General features: G+C 32.1%; 1 protein-coding gene across 1 annotated transcript in view; it reads right to left on the bottom strand.

Moving 5' to 3' along the window:
- LOC149486951 (interference hedgehog-like) overlaps positions 1–21,572 on the bottom strand; it is a 47,822-nt gene that overhangs the window by 24,848 nt on the left and 1,402 nt on the right. Inside the window, exon 2 of the mRNA XM_089696990.1 lies at positions 3,759–3,830. Coding sequence (XP_089553116.1) covers positions 3,759–3,816 — 58 coding nt within the window. The 5' untranslated portion in view covers positions 3,817–3,830. The remainder of the gene's footprint in view (positions 1–3,758; positions 3,831–21,572) is intronic.

Below are 21,572 nucleotides of genomic sequence, written 5' to 3'. Positions count from 1 at the left end.
GAATAGATAGAATTAGATCAGAGAATGTAATACAGAATAAAAATAGACCAGATTATGGATGAGGATGGATCAGAAATAAGGAAATATAAACCCTTATTTCCTTATTTCTGATGATTACTTATAATTCTACGAACGTATCGAATATATTTTAACTATGCTACCTAATAATGGATTTCTATTAATATTTAAGTAGATAGGTTAATTCCTCTGTGCTTAATATAAGCTCCATAAGATATATCTTTTTTCGTAAATAATTTCGCATCTAACATCATCTAATATTGGTTTGAATAAGAAAAAAACAAAGATTGTTCATAAAGCGAAACCACCGTTTAGAAGTAACTACTAAAATAAAACCAAAATCATCATGCCATTAAATCACATCTCTGCAATAAACATGATAAAAAATGAAATCGAAACAACCACTGCAACGATGAAGACATTATTGTTTTCTAAAAAACATCCCGCCAAGTATGCGCCTGTACGCGAGCTAAAAGCGCTTGCTTTTTATTTGCATTCCTTTGCACAGCCTAAAATAAGAAACAATCCTGCCGGCCTTGAAACGCTATTACCTTCATGTTTTAATCTCCAATTGTTGAATGACGCATCCTTGCCAGTTAATACCAGAAATCGAGCCTTATATCAAGATCGCAGACGTACCTGCCAACTTATTACCTTCTCAAATAAAGCGTGTATCAGATTTTTCTCACGTGGCAATGACCGTTTGGAGAATTTTAAATATCAATTTTTATTCGTTGTTGAGTCATTCGTTACAAACATTAATCGTGGGCTCGTAATGGTTAGTCATTATAGATTTATACCATGCATGGATTTCTCAAAAGTAACCGCCGGATTTTTTGTAGAACATAGCACGATAATTAAATTCAAACCGGCTCGTATTCAAATGTTGTAATCGCAATGCTTTTATATAAACAAAACGATTTTAACTCTAAAGCTTTTATAAATAATGCAATTTTTACGATTATTTTTATACTTGACTATAATCCAATTAAGACTATATTTTTATACAATATCATCCCAACTCGAAATTGTTTTTGTACTTCGTTAATATGATCTTTTTCAAGGACCGCCATTTAATCAAACATAGTAATTACTTTGTTTTATTTTCTTGTTAGATATAATGTTCAGCTTCATTGCTCTCGAGAGATTTAAATATAAGTAGGTTTCATCCCTTGTTTCATTTATATAGAGACTATTATGTCACTTAATTATTTACCATTTCATTACAAATGTAATATTCTACGCTGAAAACCGTTGCGCCATAAAATTCTATAGAATCTCAAGTTAATCTATTAATATATTCACAGCTAACATAAACTTCGTCTGTTATGTTCTTAACGATGTGGAATTGTTAAATTATGTGAAAATTGAAGATAAAATTTACATTTGTCGTTAAATGATACGCCGTTTATGCTAAAATATTGGTGTTACTTTGACTCCTTATAATGTAAAATGAGTATTGGTAGATATGGAAGTAGGTGAAATTCCGTGATAATTTAATTTATTTTATAGCACTATTTTAATTGAAAGCTATTCTTAGTAACTATGTATGTGAGCTGTAACGAAACACGAAATAAACCGACCTTGATTGTATGATCATGTTACACGACTTCTTATTAAGTAATTAAAATAAATAACTGTTATAAAATAAAACTAAATTAAATTGTATGGGTGTTTTCGTTGGACGAATTTCTCTGTTAAAGCAAAACAATTTGAGGTGAAAAACAGGAGTGAAACAAACAATTCATAATGCAACAAATTTAAATCTATTTATACTTGAACTAATCCTCCACCGTAAGGGCGCTCTATTATTCTATCCATAATACGCTGATTCAACAATAACCATTCGTTTCAAAGAAACCACAAAGCCGGTAGTCGGCAACTAATCGCGCCACTAATGGGAAAGACAACATAATGAGAAGTAACCGTGAAATTACTCGTGCTATGGGGATCGCTTTGTCGGGCTACAAAATATTTACTATAAAAAATCAATTCTCCTGTAATTACCGTATCATAAGTATTTTCGACCCTTACGTGCGTAAAAATAATTGTTGATAGTAGAAGTGTTTCTTCAAATTAATATTCACAGTACTTATTATCCTATAGTCGAGTTTGTACATTGTAGTCAATATTTAATTTATTGTGTTTAGTTAGCGATTTAATAATTTACAGAATAAACTTAATCAAATTACTTTATAGTTTTTTGAAAATTTGCTGAAAGATTTATTGAAGGAATAATATATTTAACTTTATGAATATTTGATTTACAAATGTTATTATACTAATTTCGTAGTACCTAAGTATTATTTTCTTTAAACTTTTAATGGGCTGTGAATTTTGTTACAAAAAATATATAAAGCGCTTTACTATAGAGCTAAATCATTGCAAAGATTTTAATAAAGGTGCATGACATTCAATTTTTAATACCATCTTACGGCGATAGTATATGGTTGAATTTTTTTGCCTCAAAACTGTCACGGTAACACATTACCCAAACCCGCTACCGGATTATTTACTAACAATAAACTCCTGTCAATGTGTGAGTAACTACCTGCTGCATCCGCCGAGACTCGAGACCGAAACAAAAAAAACTATTCTGATCTAATACATCGCTACTTCAGTCGGTAACAAATGATAAATCACTCCTCTTGAACCGCCGATGGATATTTGACATGGAATTTCAAACAAGATACTTATCGTTTAAACGGCACGATGTACGTTTGACTGGCCCCATCAATTTGTACGGGATTAAAAAGTAGATAATTGTGTAGGCAATTTATTTTAATGAGTAAACAAATCGAAGTTTGGGTAGGTAGTCATTCTGAGAATATCTAAAAGGGCACTATTGTACCTACAGTATTAGTTTAACGAAAATAAAAGTTTAACCTAAGGAGAAATTCAAGATGAAAATATCGAATATCGTCATTCGCACGCTCATCACGGAATCTCCGGCAGTGGTCATTTTGAAACTTGGCACAAGTTCCGTCATTTTAAATTGACTTTAAGCTTGCATAAAAAATATTATGATTTTATTTATTTTGGAAAAAATCGTACAAATGATAGGATTTATTCATTAGACATTTTAAGGTATTTTACTTTTATAGCTTTGCTATATGGATACAAAATAGAACAAAGTGCATCTATGTGCATAGCAAATTCGGCAAATCGTGTCTCTTCACTTTTGTTCGAAACATAAACCTATTTCTATCCACTTTCTGATTTATGACATTAGCAGGATTATCCCCGTAGTTCGGAACCTCGTTTCAATTTTTGTCAGCATGCATAGAGATTAAAACTTTACACAAGTTAAGTACTCGTTAGTGCGGTGGCCTATATGCGACGCTAGTTAGAACAAAGCCACCCAGTTTCTAAGTGTAACGCTTAAAAATCATGACCCTTTTGTTGAATTGTGTGCTCACAGACATGTATCAAGATCTTAAATATACATGTCTGTGTGTGTGCTGTTTGTGACTGGTATTGATCTTGTCAAAATGTTAAAGGGATGATTGTAAATATCATCATAATTGTGTGCTAAAATATGTAAAAAATTACTTTTTATAAGCTACTGAAATCAAATAATTTTTATAAGGTTTGTAAAATGATATTGTACCTGTATTATATTATTATCACCTATCACACATACGTTCAAACAATAAATTTTAATTTTTAACTATCGAATTATATTAATAAGGTGTTAAATAAATTTAACAATTAGTAAAATGAATAAAATCTAAACTCACCACCAAGTACTGGTACGATCACTGCCACCAGCAAATGAATAACCCGTCGAAGTCCCATTTTAGGAAAAAGCCCTGCAATAAAAACAAAAACATAAATATAAAATGATAAAAAACACATATTTAGGTACTTACTATCTCAAATTATAATACTTAACAATAATTTGAAAAATGAAACAGATTAGAATAATTTCGCGCCAAAACACAGAAAACCATAAACAAGTCACAGATTATACAGATAGTAACAGATGTTTACTATTAGCCATCACAGGTAATGCAAATCTTTTAACACTTTGATGCATATTGTTTAAAAATAAATTATGATTAATATTTTTAAATAAATATAGACTATTCAAATATGTATTCAGTTTGAATATGACATAGTAATGCGAAAATTAATCCTAATCCTAATTGTACTATTATAAAGGCGAAAGTTTGTATGTATGGATGTCTGTTACTCTTTCACGCAAATACTACTGAACCGATTACAATGAAATTAAGCACACATATAGAGGGTAACTTGGATTAACACATAGGATAGGTTTTATCCCGGAAATCCCACGGGAACGGGTTTTTCTTTGAAAACGCGGGCGAAGCCGCGGGCGGAAAGCTAGTGTTTAATAATTATAAACATGACAGGACAATAAGTGTATTACTTATCACTTATCACAGAAAATCTAAATATTATCCGAATACAATATTATATTTGTAGAAATCTATAATTAATTGATTTAACGATTTATCTAAACAAGAAATACGTTTAAGGTAGTTTCTTTGTTAGCATCAAATAATTTTATCTTGTATACGACCTAGGTACAAAACAAGCGAAGCCTACGCCTTATAAGCGCTTTCATTAAAAAGTTTATTGACCGGTTTCAGGTAATTGATTTTATGTGTAAGATTCCACAATCTGTTCAAAATGGGAACCAATAAATAATTTACTTCATTCCAGATTCCTATACAGGGTGTCCCACTGTTGGTATACTAAGCTCAAAGGAGGTTATAGTTTTGCATACGCTGAGTACGTAAAAAATAATTAAAAAATTCCAGACGCATTTTTTTTTCAAATAGATGAATTCTTAAACTCTATGTGTACACCCATAACAAGCGAGCCGCCCAACTTTGCCACCAGCACGTGAGCTATCGTTTAAGATTATGTTTTCATAGATAAAATGCTCATATTAGAGAAGCGGTATATGCCGGCTGCGCGAAGCTAGAGAAGAAAACATGGATTTTCAGGAAAAATTTAGCAAAAAATTTTGGACGTAATTTTTTTTTAAAGTATTTTTTACGTGATCAGTGTATGCAAAACTACAAGTTCCTTCGCGCTTAGTATACCAATAGTGGGACACCCTGTATAACCGTTAGAAAGTATCTGTCGCTCGAGACATCAAATTGCCTTTATATTGTTACATTGGGAATCGTTAAGTCAGGTTATATTTACATTTAAATCTACATTATAAATGGTTTTATCGGGTTGAGGTTCAGCATATTTTAAATTCATGAACACGGCGGTTTTAGAATGCCTAACATTTTCTCTTTGTATCATTTGAGTAGCGAGTTGCCTACTCAGTTTACATACAAACAAAAAAGATTTTGTGCCACCTACGGGCTATAGCTATTTAAAAAAAAAAGATATTTAATATTATTTAATTTTTAAGATTATATTTTGATGAACACTTTACTAACGGGGCGGAACAAATTTTATTTAATTGACGCATTAAAAGATTATTTCATTATACATTACACCGACTTCTGCAAATGTGGAACAAATTTCGATCTTTGGCAATAGCAAAATTAAAAAAAAAAGACGTGTGGCACTCGGGTACTGCCGCGGTAAAGCTATTGCATGCTATGCCTTCAAGCCACACCTCCGTGCCCGTCGGAGTGGGGAGCATGAGGTTTTTTCGTTACGGAATTTCTGGATTTGGTCCCCGCGCTCAAGACCCGCGATAGAAGCTATGCAATAGCTTAAAAACTTTGAGGATTCTTTACACTTCCCAACAGCTCAAAATGTGGATATAACATTATCGATCCGTACAACTTTAAGCAGACAAGAAATTGGCAATCTCATTAAATCATTGGTAACAGTGAACAGCGTTAATAGATGCTATCTACGCAGTGGCAACACTACATCAGTTTGTTTATGGTCGATACGTCCATTTGTATTTAAATGAGCGCTCAACTGGCCTGTAACTTGATATTCTCATCAGATAACCATAAGGTCAGTACTTAGTAATTGTACACGAATGACATAACCAAATCGGAATATATTTTGGGTCGATAACTTGTGCCTGAAATGAATTTAGCAGTGGTATCTACAATAACCATTCATGTGGAGAAATTGTTGCAGTCTATGAACTATGACGGTAAATTTAATAATCTTGGGTTAGTGACAAGGTATTCTTAGGCAAGATTTCCCCACTTGAAAAAAAAAAAAAAAGTGACAAGGTATTCTCTAGTATATTATAATTTTCCTCTTTAAATGAATACACAACAATAATTATTGTGGTTCATTCAATTTCGATTTAACAAAGCGATATTATAAAATTGCCAATTATAATATTATTTTGCAAAAATTACACGCTTCATGATCATAATTTTCATTTGATTCGTATGGACAATAATTTATCATTATTCAATGTCATAACAGGAATTTATACATAAGTTAAGCGATTGGGATAAGTTTCCTTGTTAATTAATTAATTATTGAAATAGACGAGATAGGTAGATGTTATAATCCACATTTTTATATTTAGAACGTACCTATGCCATTCAAATTACGAACACATATAGAAATAAGATTTTTTTCCAATTTCCAAGTTACCAAAAGGTATCGAGTAATATCTATATGTAAAATTCAAATGTACTATTACTTGTATAATGACCAAAATAAAAGCCAATAACGATACAAGCAATTTAAACTTCTCCTAAAAACTTGCGAATTTAAAACGGAAGTATACAGACGGGCATAGAAAAGTAATTAGCAATTTTAAAATGCAATGGCGAATAAGCAAATTCTATTTTAAAAGAATCCTTCAAGCTCAGAAGAAATGGGAGGAACGAGTAAACAGTGGATTCCTATACAGTATTATAGTATAGGTTTTAATTGAAAACTCCTTAGTAAACTTTTATATTGTTGCTTCGAATCTATTTAAATGCAGTCGTTCTTAAAAAGTATCGTTTTTCGCACATTACGGGAATAGCATCTATGAAATTTCTTTCATGGAAATGTAATACGTTATAAACACTTTTGCGTTTCAGTCTAATAAACTTCATAGTCGCTAACTTTGTACTTACGTATGCATGGACTTATATTAACTCACAAAAAGAATCCTTTATTATGTATGATCACATAGAGTACCGTGAAACCTGCTTACTTTGCCACTTTTTCATGTGTCAAAAAGTTTGATTCGCTTTAAAAAAATATAATTGTATGAAAACGTAATGAGTAACCTGCACCTAGACGTAGTAAATTTCATGAAAATTTACATTATTACTAAATATCTATTTCATTTTTGTAAATTATAATATTTTAAGCATAAAAACAATTATGGCAAAGTTAGCTGTCACTTCTGGTAAATTTGCCATATGAAAGAAAAAATGAAATTTTTGGAGTTTATGAGGTTAAAAAGTAATATATTTGCACTCTTCCTATATCCCGTAAAATAAAGTAAAAACTTTATATTATTTAGCACTGGTAATTTAACTCTCTAAGAAGGTGGCAAATTCACCAACCTTTCCAAAATATTTCCTATATGTGAAGAAGTTAGGGTTAGGGTTGTCAAATAAAAATGTTTTCGTAGCAGGAACAATTTAGTAAAAGTAAAAAAAAAAACATAATCAAGGAGGATTAGGAGGATTAGGAACCAATCCAATCAAGTTTTAAAATCCGTTTGTACACATTATTTCCTATTAGCTGTACTTTATGTGTCTCTATTTCTTTTGTGTGTGCAATAAATAATTAATTAAATAAATACCTTTTGTAAAACAACCTTCATCTTAGCACATGCACTGTGTATTTCATACCTGGCTACCTAACTATTTATATTTTTTTTTCACCAGTCAGTAGGTACTTACAATGACAATTTAATTAAAATATTCATCAGAAATTTTGTGGCAGCCCTAACCTCCAACAAAACATGGCAAAGTCACCATCACAGACGTTGTGATTGGGGTTGTTGAATTTACCAATACCAATTGCGAAGTAAAGGTAGCTTGTAGCACAGTAAATCAGCTTTTATTTAGCTAAAGAACATTATGTTAACATAATATCAAAAAAATACTTACGTAGGCAATGCTTTTCCCGTTTGTTTTTGTAAAAGTTCCGGAGCACTAAGTTTCATACCGCCAACATTCGAAAAAAGTAACCGCCGAAAATGACATCTCAAAAACAAGCTGGGCTGCCACATCTCATTCGGTTTTGCCATTTAACTCATAAATTTTACTATAAAGGCATGCATACATGACAAAAAACTGATATTAAGATGTGACAACACTTTTTCCATCAGAAGTTGGCTATGGCAAAGTCTGCAACCGTTGGCAAAGCTAGCAGGTTTTACCGGTACCTAATATTATACACATTACTGATAAAACCTTTAAAGATAATTTCCTAACAAGAATGTAATTCTTGACTGTACCACAACTTAAAACTACACAATTAAAACGTTGCTTTGTTTTCATTCACAACCTCAAATCTGATCGTATGTAAAATTAAACGGGACACGTCATTCATAATTCAAACGCTATCAAAAACATTTTGTTATTCACGACGCGGACACAGGACATATCCACTATATTATTGACATATCCTCGCTAATCCTGTCCCATTGGCGCGATTCTGTTTTATGCATCCTTGAAGGTGACAGCGGACGCATTCTGTATAAGGAACGCGTGTGTCAATGCCGCGATTGACAAGTGTTGGCCTAATATTGATACGACCGTTATTTCTAGAAAATAATCAATTATATATTTATTAGCTGCGTATGGCTTGCTTACCGTAGATGACATTGCTACACGTTCTTTACTTTTTAAATTACTTCCATTTTAATAATTGACAACTGGATGTGACTTATAAAATTTTTGACAGGGAAAGAACAGCTCCTAACAATATTTCCCTCTGAGATAAATGAATCAGCGTCTTCTCTTAATATGATTGCATATATATCAGAGTGTAGACTGCTCTACGTTCTCCATACTACATCGTTACTTAAGTTACATGCACATATGAACCGTTATTGGACAATAGGCCGATATTCCAGTAATTGGCTGAGAATTGGGACACGAACGTGATTAATTAGTGAAATAGGCGAAGTTATTACTATCTAAACGGCTTGTTATTGCCCATAAAAGTTTTCTGTGGCAGCTTGTTTAAAGACGTTTGCACGTATTTTGTTTCAGGCAATAATTTCATTTTAATGTTTAGTATTATATTTCTTATTATTATCAGTGATTCATTCGTAACATGATACGGATGATGTTTCTTTATGGTGCTTTGAAGAACGTACATTTGTAATTTATTGTTTAAAAGACGTGCATTTAAGATATACGATATTAAAGTCTTAATTTATAAAAACCATTAAAATATTAATGGTGATCAATTATACCCTTAAGTTTAGTAAAATATTATTAAGAACTACTCATAAACAACAACAATAACTTTTATTAACCTACCTACATGGAAAGTAAAGTCTAAAAGCTTTCACTGCATCATTACTGAAATTAAAGCCAGTGCTGCACAATAGAAATTATATCTGCTATAAAAACAGCTATAGACTCACATAAACTTTCAATACATTACTGGACCTCCAAGAATGCGTAACAATTCATAAAGATGTATTTTTTACGAGAGCTTTATATGCGCCCGCATGCGTTTACATTCAATATTATGCTTGCTCATAAAAACCACGCAATGCAAATGAAAAGAATTGCCTTTGTATGTCAAAGATTTTTATTCGACACTTATTTAACTGGTTACCCGAGATATAAGTGAAAGTGGGAATTTTAACTGTTTCTTTATGTATTTATTTATAGGTACAAGTACTGATGCGTTTCTGCGGTAATTCAGTAAAATAGTACAAAAAATCCTATTTCATCAGATTTTATACAGTCTTATAAGATTTGAAATATCATCATGTAATTTAAGAAATACATTTAACGGTTTATGCTAAATTCAAATGTTTATTTTAAAATAAATTATTTGTTATATTATAATAATAATAATATCATTGCTCGTATGATAGTTGCCTGCTTTGTCGTGCTTTTTGCCCACTTTTCCACCAATACACATACACAAAGCACATAATGTACCTACTAAATACAATTAACAAAATTCCCAGGGTAAATAGTACATTCAAGTTGAACAACATGACCCAATAAAACCGCGTCAAATTAACGTCGCGATTCAACCTCTATGAATGCAAACATGATAGGTATTTCTCAAACAGCTTGCGAGCATTTTTCAGCGCGTTCCTCTATTCAATTGAAAGAGCAATTGATTTGATTGCGAGTGCATTGTGAGTTGTAAACAATTTATTCAAATGAACTCCGTCAATATTGACCGCCTGTAAACGATAGCGGTTTGAGAATATTTAGCAAATATTTGAAGCTGCAAGCACGAGCTACGTTCCTTATTAAATTCCGTTTTACACAGTCTATTTGGTAGTTTGGACTTTGATAAACTTTAATATTTGCAGCGGAACAGACGGCGCTCGGAAGGCTGGTTGTTTCTTGGTATTGTATATTTTGAATAGATAATTTATGGATGATCTATATTGTGTGATAATTCATAATTATTATTGTTCTTTTTAATAAACAATATCTTTGAAAATTAGTTGGTTACTAAGTCTATCTTTTGTTTTAAGTTCCCGTCAACACGTTGTTGTTCTAAATATACAAGTAAGACAAAACAATGAACTAGATTTATCCAACTGAACTCATTCAACTCACGTGTCTTTGACTCTGTAGAGAAGAGAATTCTGGAAGTTAAAGTACTTCGTTTAATTTGTAACTTTCATACGTACCTCCTGGACACTGAGAGAATCTAATTTGTAAAGAAGAGTTAGCTAATACTAGTTTTACATTATACTAGTCACTTGCCACGGCTCTTCCGGTTATAGACAAATAATTATTAAGAATAAAGATTTCTGTTATTAACTTGTAGACATGTATGCAAAAGTAGAGTTCAAATCAAATAAATTTCATTTCTCAAACGCTGCCAATCCTTTAATTTATAAACATAAAATATTCAGATAAAATTTTAGAAAAATCAATACCAAGTATCTATTTGACAAAATGTTATACTTAAATCCAATAGTGTTTGTTCGCTCGACATGATATCCCACAGCGAATATTTAATATTCCTGTCAATAAAGCGAGTTGGAAATAAAATTATTCTCATTATCCATTTCAAATCCGAGCTCACGATGCAAGCTGGATTCAATAAAGTATAGAAGCAAGCCAAGCCCCGCACAATCCCTAACCTAAATACGTTATTACTAAAGCCAACTACGTTTTGTTCCAGGCCTTAGCCCAAGAATACAGTTATTTAGAACAATGTACAAAGAAACGTGTCTACATATTACTTTGTTCACTAATTAGGGCGCGGTGGAAACAATGGGCTATTTTAAACTTTTATGAGAAATATTAAATACAGCTTACATATTACAATGTTGATAACATTTTCCGAACCATTTGTTTACAGAATCTTTAATTTACTGAATGTTTTCATTTCTTGGTATAAAGTACTATCGAAATAAATCTGACCAGAAATATGTAATTGTTACAAAAGTTTAATATGTAAAGCGTAACTTCGATATTTTTATAAAGATACTGAATACTGATGTTATATATTATAATTTATGGACTGGCCATGTCAAGCATGCCTACTTTTTGTGACGTTCAATCTGGCTTATTGTGCCGGCTTACTAACACAATAGAATAGGAATACGGAGATATGACGAGCTAAGCTTGCACTAAGTAGATACTTGTACTTCAATTGCATTCAATCTTACTCGATTGAAAACACACCTACGGCCATTTGTTAAGGTATTTGTCATACATACTTAGAAATATATATACATAATAAATAATATTTCTATATATGTTTGAAGATGCAATAAATCGATAAAAATATACATTTCAAAGTGTGTGCCATCATCATGTAACACAAAATACACTCCGTTTATATTTAAGTCAAAAAGAGTAATACTATGAAAAGATTATAATAATTCATAGGGAGCACTGAAAAGTTGAACTATGATATAGTGACATTTCAGCTGAACGCCCTTTGCTATAGAGGGCACCTAAAACTTACTCCCAATTGTTATGAGACAGTAAACGATAAACAATTTCAAATGCCCTTCAGACAATATCAATTTCGAAAAGTGGTTCGCCACAGCCCACAAACAAAATATTAACAATGGCGAGATAAAGTTGGTATATTATACTATTTTTAAAACAATAAAAAGGCTCAAAATTCTCACACAGTGTAAACATTCCCTAAATTTGTATGCAAACCCATGCTTGTTAGCAGATGCAGAGCGCAAACACCGTAAATTGCATAATTAAATCGCAAAACTCGATTGCGAATCGATTGAATCGAGTAAATAGTGTCAGGGTAACTCGAACTAACCCGGAAATGCCGGTGTGTGGTCCCAACGATCGATGACACGATCGAGTTTCAAAATAACCTGCACTTGAGAACCGATTATCGATTTGTTGCAATCGGGGACGTGCATAAGTTGCAATTCGTTTACAGGATATCTTCATATTGAGAGCTGATAACGGATTAGTCCCTGCAGCTTGTTAGGAAACTCTTGTGTATTTATTTTTGAAGATACAGTATCTTTTCAACCATCGCTGTTTCAGTCACTGCACTTTGCTGCATTTCAGGGTTTTTATAAAAAGGTTTATTCGATAAATATCGAAAGAACTATAATTATAATTATAATTATAATTTTTGAATTCGTAGAAAATTTTGTACGGTAGATATTAGTCCAGCTTTCGTATTATTTTAACATTGTTCCCACAAACCCCTTTCTAAATGGCAACCAAACATAAATTTATTGTTATTCATGGTCAAAGGTTAAAAAAATCGCAGACAATACAACATACCCATAGCTGATATATCTTATTAATGCCAACCGTTTAAAAAACGTTAAATACCAAATTATGTTTCTAAATGTCACGCCCAATAATGTATTATTTTATTATTAATAGATCATTGAATAATCAACCGAATCCTGTTATAAGATTTTGTTAATAGATACATATACTTCGTTATAATTATTTTTGTTTAAGGTGTGCATTATTTGTGAATAAATTCTTACAATATTTTTATAATGATGATGATTTCAATTATTTCCTCTTTCGATTCCTATCTTACTCCCTTCAATATTTATATTTCTTCAGAGACTTTGTTTTCCAAATGTCTATCAAAATACCAAAACTAATTCAAATTAGTTTAGCGGTTCAGGTGTGTCAAACACAAACAACAAACAAGTTTGTTAAACTTCAAATGTATAATATTAATAATTTATATGAATTTAATGAACGAAAGGCGTTTTAAAATCATAATTTGCTATATATTTGTATAAGGTAAAGTTAATCCATATTATAAAACAAAATCAATATATCTAATTAATAATAATTATAAGTTACATATTAGCTATCCGTATCCACATGTTCCCATATTAACTAATATAATGTAATTACATTGCTTACAAAGCAATCTCCTGATAACATCTATAAAATATAACACTATTATTAATTACATGTAGTCTGTAACGATCAAGAATTAACAGAAGATTACACTCTAATTTATCTAAGTTTCAATTAAGTAATTGAATTAGGGATTGTCGTAGATAAATTCTATATTACATTTATATATCGTGTGTAATTCGATTTTTTTCAGTACTACCCCTAAACCCAACTCTCACTGAATCTTTCAAATAATAAAATGTAATCACAATTTGTTGAATTGTTTCAAAATCCCCTCAAAATGATTGAGATAAACGAACGCACAAAACTTCTAAGCGGAAAAACAAATTTGCTCCGTATTTAAACATAATCATCAGAACGATCCCTTGAACTTTTATTCACATAATGATAGCATTCACGAAAGTTTTAACAGCCCTAACTTTAACGAGTTTTAAGATATCTCAATAAATTCAAATGGGAGCAATTTTTGATCACGTTATCCCGCATTTACCGCGATATTAAGCAAAGTAAAACTTGGAGCAAACAAAAGCCTGAAATCCTCTAGTTTCGCATAACAATAGCGACTACTACTCACGTATTTTCTATTAACCTTTTTTGAGGCAACTGTTGTTAAAATGGGTTTGTTGGACAATATTTGTTGTAAAAATATTTAATTGAATATTAATAATTAGTTGATACTTACCATATAACTTTTTTTGTATTTTCAGGTTTACTAAATCTAAGGATTGACTTGTTTAATAAATATACATGCATAATCAATATAATATCATGTATGTACATTAAAACTAGTATTTTCCATAAAGTGTGAGGAGCCAAATTGATAGAGTTCTTGCAACCGTAAACAAAGTGTACTCCCGATAGAACAACAATACCCTGAATACACTTGTCTAGCTTACATGCTGCACCCAACTATGTCATCACGTTACATATTTATAAGAACCAAATTCCCATACAAATATTTTCCTTGAATCGAGCCTTCGCATACCGTACAATATGTAGAAGCTTTCAGCGTCGTTTGAGCGCTCTCTTCCAAACAATAGTTAATCTGATTCTGTGAAGACCTTAATGCAGTTTTGAACGTGTCCTATACAGCCTTCGTCTTGGCACAGTTTTGTTTATTCTTATAGTTATGTATTTCATATCTTATGTATTTTGGCTTATGTTCTATTAAAATAAATATGTTGTTCTACATTTGCTTATATAATAACCGTTTTAAAAATAGAAATCTTTTTAAAGAATCTCTTCTGTAACAAATTGGCAAGGTTGATAAAATTTCAATCCATTCCATTATATCCAGTTATATACCATTTTGAAAAATAACAACAAAAGGCCTCTTTCCCACTTTACGCAAATAAATTTCACTATAAATCGCGAAGCTCTTAAAAAGCAAGCTCAAACTCTACACACAACAGAATAATTAATGAATGTATCCTATTCTTATGGAGTGGGGAAAAATCCGAACGGACTTCTTGTTTGGAACATTTACCCGCGCAAACTTTCTCAATATTTCCTCAAAAGACCTTTTCAGTAATCCCTCTCAGCCGGCACGCTAAATTAGGCACAAAATACGACGTATAAATATTCTCGAAAATCAACTGCGCAAAATAATTTGTTCCCATGTTTACCATTTAGTCGGACGATGTTTTATCTACTATCTCTTGGATATTTTAACGGAGCGTAACCCAGTGATAATTAAGCATACTTCATTTAGTCCGGGATCTACGATGTTCGGACGGCACTCCGTTTAAAAGCTCTCGTTCCATTTATAAAATTCACCCTTTCGACTTTCCTCTTTCAAAGACCACCAAGAATCGAGATTTTTTCCGGCCAGAATAGAACGATAGGGTTCAAAATCCGCTGAAGGGCTAGATTGTCTGTAGCTCGTGCCTTAAGTACTATCCACACGTGCAGGCTTTTTAAGGCGTGCTCGCCCTATATTGTGTTTAGAGTGACACGGTGCAGTGTAGCATCGGCTTTATCTCGCATATTGTGATTTGTGATGCTTGGCTTTGTGAAAATTTTAGGCTAAAAGCTGTAACGAATTAGCCATGTTACAGCGAGTTCAACTTCGTAAATATAATTGGATAGGCGGAGTACTTTTGCCAGATACTAAGCTGAATTTGACATTATATTATTTTTATGTAGGATAAAAGCCGCTTCGAATTGCAGATCACATTTTTTTTCGTATAGTCCGATATAATTTTAAGATAGGCGAACGTGCTTCGAACTGATTTGTTTTTTTTTTTTATATTTCCTTGAATGGTTATTTTATTTAAAAAATTATTAGAGAATCGAATTAAATAACTCGATTAAGATAGAAGATATGCTTTTTATAATATCTACCTATATTAAAAACACTTCGTTCTTTATGAGTCACTGTTGAGCAATTTAAAAGTTTTTGAGCTAATTTTCTGAATCAACCTTTCGATGTAATTTCCTTTACTATTAAATAAACGGTTGCATTAGCAGATGAAAAAACTAATTACGTCCAAGCAATAATAATTTACATTAGCTTTAATAATAAATTATTGAAATCATACAAAAACATCAATTTATATACAGGACAAACTTGTTACTAAAATTAATTTCTTCAAATCGTCGTTATATCGGTTATAAGATAATAAATAATAATAGTTGTTTGACAATATTTTGTTCATAAATATCTAATACATAATATTAATATTGTAGAGACGCACAAATATAATAGACATTATTTTTATTAATTTATTTATTAGCAATAATTCTTATTAATATCTAATTCTAAAATTATAATAATATGTAGATGATATACATTTAACATAACTATTGAACCTCTCGACACAGATTCAAGGTTTGGTATACCTAAGGCGCGGGTCAAACACAAGCGGCGCGGGCGCGGGCGTGCCATAAGCGCACCTCTTGAATCTGTTTTGCACCACGTCCTTCTTATACATTTTGTATGAAAGAATTTTGGACAGGCGTCGAGACGGCACGCCACGGTTGTGCCAAGGTTGCGCCAAGGTTGCGCCTTTCCAAAATTATTTCATACAAAATGCCAATAGCGCACCCGATGCACGCCGGCAGCGCGCCCGCGGCGCGCCGCGCCGCTTGTATATGTCCCGCGCCTAACGGAATGCGATTACTGTTGCAAAGAAAGAAACTTTTGCTAATTTATGTTCTATTTTTAAGATGCTCAATTTCTATTAAAACTAGCTAACTACGAAAGAGAATATTATATTATATTGCCTTAATATGCATGCAAATAATCTTTTATTAAGAACTATATATACCACATATCAGTTTCATGAAACAATCATATTTTCACCTGACCTGCTACAAAAACGTAAGATGGTCAATCCACAAAATGTAAATATAATAAAACCTCAAAGATTATTTGCTAGATTTCACATTTCGTGGCATCCAAACATCACAAGCGGTAATTATATTAATTAATCTTTCTCATAGATAAACGGGTTATATGATAGTCTCTGAGATCCATCTTATGTGGCGCGTCAGATTAATTATGGCTATGAAGATTGTACAGGCGTCCTGTTAGGTTATCTTGATGGAATTCCAGCCCATTGCTTATGTGAGCTATTATGTATGTGAGTTGTGGCGAATGTGTGCAAATGAGCCCGTAATAATTATATTAGTATGACTGAATCAGGTAATACACTTTGAACTATTTGTATACTCAGTAATGAAATTAGTGTGCGGTATTCAAGCTCGTCTGCATGTATTATCATCAGGTCATTTATTTACGATCCTTAATTCGCCGAATTCTTATACTCTCTTTAATAAAATAATACGCTTTTTATTATTAAACAATACGTAGTAAAAATCATAGTAATAGCATGAAAGGTTTGATTATATTTTCATGGAAGCAACAAAATGCACAGCAGATTTTAATAATAGGATAAAACTTGAACCTTTTCATATGAATTTCATCTTATATACGGCAAAAAGAGGCTGCCCTCTTTTTCATCGAATTAAACGCAATGTCATTTCGTGCTACGAATCGATACGTCGACCTTTCAAGGGAAGCTGGCTGTCGCTTCTAGGAAAATTTATACAATACGATATATTACTAACTCAAAGACTTCGTAACAATCATGCAATCCATTGTATGCCCTATTTAATATATACTAGAGATAAAAGTCAATCGCAACAAAGAGATGAAGTCTCTTTTAAACTCAAAACAAGAGCTCTACATCGTTATTTGTCCCAGCTTAATATGTCCATTACAACGCCTCAAAAGGCAAACGTAAAGTAACAGTCCATTACGACCTATGGACAAAAGCTCTTTTAATGAGTGACTCTGAAGCACAATTCCGTGGATTCAATGCGTTTTTACGTTCTTACAAGCTTTTTCCATAAAGCTTCGTATAAGCGTCGTATGAAGCATGGCCAATGTTACACTTTTAATGCTCGGCAGTTTCAAATTTGATGCTCGAAAATTTTAAGACGCTTTTGTTGGGCTGCAATCGGTTTTTATAGTTTTGGACAATATAGTTGGTAAATATTTCACAACTCTTTTCCATGGTGATAGTGTTAAACTTTTACAGGAAATAAGTAGGTAATTAACTGTAATTTTATTTTATAGTATTATATCATGCGAGAAAAAATGCTATAATGTATTTGTTGCCTATGCTTTGCAAAATAATAGGGTGCATTGAATGAAATTAAGCATGAACCTAGGTCATAAATAGAACCTTTATAATAAATCTATCAAATAATAGATTTATTTAGGTTTTATTACTAAAATACTAATAAAATAAGCAAAAAACCTTAACCATAACACAACTTCTATACCATAAATTATTATAGGTAACTGTAGTCGTTAGCAAAACGTACCAATTTGCAAATTACACACACATTACACAACTAAAAAGTAAAAACCCAAAACAAACATCACGCGTTATAAGAAAATAGATCATATCGCAGGGCATTTAATAAGATAAAACAATAAACAAGTCTACATGATAAGAACATGGCTACGTGATTTCTAACATGCTGTACGTTCATAAAAAATGTCATATTATGCTAATTATTGCTTCCCACGCATATTATACATTTTACATATAATATATGTTTGCGGATACAGAGAACTCAAATAAATAGGAAGAGAAATATAATACATATTGTTTGTAGACGCTAAACAAATCAGCAGAAAATTACTCGGAACAGTTGATTGAAATAATAGTGATTCTAAATAACTCTATTAATATTGTATATAACATTTATTACGAAAAACAGCTACTGCATTATACACGAATAGTTTAACTTTTAAATAATATTACGATGAGCAATTTTTACAACTGTTTTTGTTAGTTAACTTAGTTGAAAGATTCTTTCCTGTCATTCCATTTCATGTTGTAATTCCAGGAACTACATTTAGTTTTTAAAATATTTGCGTACGTCAAAGGTTAGTTTTTTTTTTTATTCTGGGACATACGATTGTCGATTGCTCGTATCATTTACAGGAAATGTTTAAGAAGATTTAGAGTCGATGCTAATGGGCAGTATTTTTAACTCTAACTCCATTTTAATTTGTTTTCTGTTATAATTATTACCAAAATTCGTATTTGCAATCGACAAACGTTTCGTACCATTAAGTAAGCGATATTTTAATATAAATCGACCCTTTTATGACCGCGAAGCTAATTTATGACAGACATTTCTTTATTTCAGCGCGCAGAGTAATCAAAATAATGTCCTGAAGGTCAATTTCTTTAATCAGAGGCGTCATCGTAAAAGTTGACGATGATGAATGTTAAAATTAATGGAGAAACTTTACGACCGTCGAAAATAATAAAAGCTTTTGGGAAGATGGTTTCGAGAAATACTGATTGCGCAAAAATTATCTGCTATTATCTTACTGGTTCGTGTATTAAATGGAGTTCAGGCTTGAGTATTTGCCATACATTTTCTACATGAACATTAACATAGCTTTTATTATGTACACGCGTAGAGCATTTTGTGCGAAATGTAAGAGCGTCGTTTAAAAAGATTGCTTGCTAAGAGTTTCTGCTACGATTGTGTAAATATGCAAATACATTAAATTGAAACCAACGAAGTAGACCGGGAGATACTGACACAAAATTTCGAGTCATTTGTAACAGGATGGCGGTTCTACAGGGGTCTTAGTACGCAATGACAAAAATAAAAATGATGGTGTGAACGCTGGTACCGGTGGGTTAGTCGCGTGGGCGTTAGTCGAACTCGTCGGAAAAATAGCGAAAGTCAAACGATTTGTAACACAAAAATTTTAGAATTTACCGATAGCCCATAAAAAAGAAGTAGGCGGTAGTGTCATGCCATACTTTTCCGGTATGACTTACAGCCCGCCATACCGACGCGAATGTGTTGATTTAAAAAAAACAATTATTCAACCATTTGTACCAAGCTAACTTTTGCACAGGTAACCATCGTTGTGCAGCCATTTACGAAAATCGCCATGCCATACTTTTCGGACGATTCCAAATGGTCGCCATACCGCCGAAAATGTGCAAATTTTTTTTATTTCGCCTATCTTTTTGTACCAGTATTGCATTTGGCTTTTTGGAGAGTATTTGATAAAATGTGACCATTATTATATTTGCCATACTTCTAGTAGGGGGAAAAAGTGCTGTCATACTTGAGAAATAAATTTATTATTAATTTATATAAGTGAAGATTTCCAACACCTAGATCTTTGAAATTTTGTATTTATATTCGTTGATCCTCAAACTTACAGGAAAAATAAGTGCCATACTGTTACAAATCGTTTGACTTTCGCTATTTTCCGATGAGTTCGACTAACACCCACGCGACTAAGCCGCCGGTACCAGCGTTCACACCATCATTTTTCTTTTTGTCATTGCGTACTAAGAACCCTGTAGAACCGACATCCTGTTACAAATGACTCGAAATTTTGTGTCAGTATCTCCCGGTCTAAAGTATTACTTACGATGGGTTTCAAATGGTATAAAAGGGAAGACAGTTAATACATTTAATAACAACTAGCTTCCGCCCGCGACTCCGTCCGCGCGGAAAAAATAAGATTTATTTTTTTTCTACGTATTTTTCCGGGATAAAAAGTATCCTATTTTATGCCCAGGATAATAAGGTATAATTATACCAAGTTTCATCGAAATCGAACAGTTAGTTTTCACGTGATGCCTTCACATACAGACAGACAGACAGACAGACAAAAATTTTTTTTATCACATATTTGGGTTTGGTATCGATCCAGTAACACCCTCTGCTATTTATTTTTTCAATATTTTCAATGTACAGAATTGACCCTTCTACAGATTTATTATATGTATAGATATTATCAATATTTTGGTATAATGCTTTGCGTGGTAACTGTTATCATGTATTAACTACATAGGTACAACTTCTATAGGTATATATAACAATCTTTTTACAATTTAAACCTAGCTATTATGTTCTAACTTCTAATTAATTGTAGGTATCTATGGTATTGAATACATCCCAACATCTTACGTCATCTTCATTGTTCATTTCATATAGGTACCTACCTAATCTAAGTAATGGAAGTTTTTCTAAGCGCATCCAGAATTCAAGAAAAGCTTTCCATTGGGTATAATAAAAATGTACCGCGGTAGGCGCAGTGTCCTCCTACGTAATAAATTTAAGAGGTGTATTATTTCGCGTCTTGCGAGAATTGTTACGTTTTCATATATGATTACATGTAAACGGCTTCCGCTCGCAGAGAAATGTTTCATTTTCTACAGGAGAGTTAAATCATAGTATTTATACTATGGTTAAATGCAGTAGGTAGTCAGTTCTGAGTATTTGTATTTGTAGATTATGTATAGATATTCAATATTATTTTAAATAGGTAAAAACCTACCTATACAAATTGCTTTTCCTACCCATTAATCAGTCTTGATGTGAATAAATAAAACTTTTAAATACCTACTACTTACCTCAATTAAGTATTTTTTTTTTATAAAAAGGACATTGGACAGGTGTTAATGATATAGGACGTAGATTATAATATAAAACATTGAACGGAGTAAAGCCTGTGGTAAAGCTACACGAACTACGAAGGTAAACGTGATACCTACCTAAAAACGTAATTTTCCAAATCTCGAAATATGAAGAACA

This window comes from Colias philodice, chromosome 7 (assembly GCF_061535455.1).
Source record: "Colias philodice isolate Cphi_HAF_F1 chromosome 7, ilColPhil1 Martin Lab GWU primary, whole genome shotgun sequence".
Taxonomy (NCBI): Eukaryota; Metazoa; Arthropoda; class Insecta; order Lepidoptera; family Pieridae; genus Colias; species Colias philodice.
Note: the sequence above shows the minus strand (reverse complement) of the source record. Positions and strands in the feature narration are given on the sequence as shown.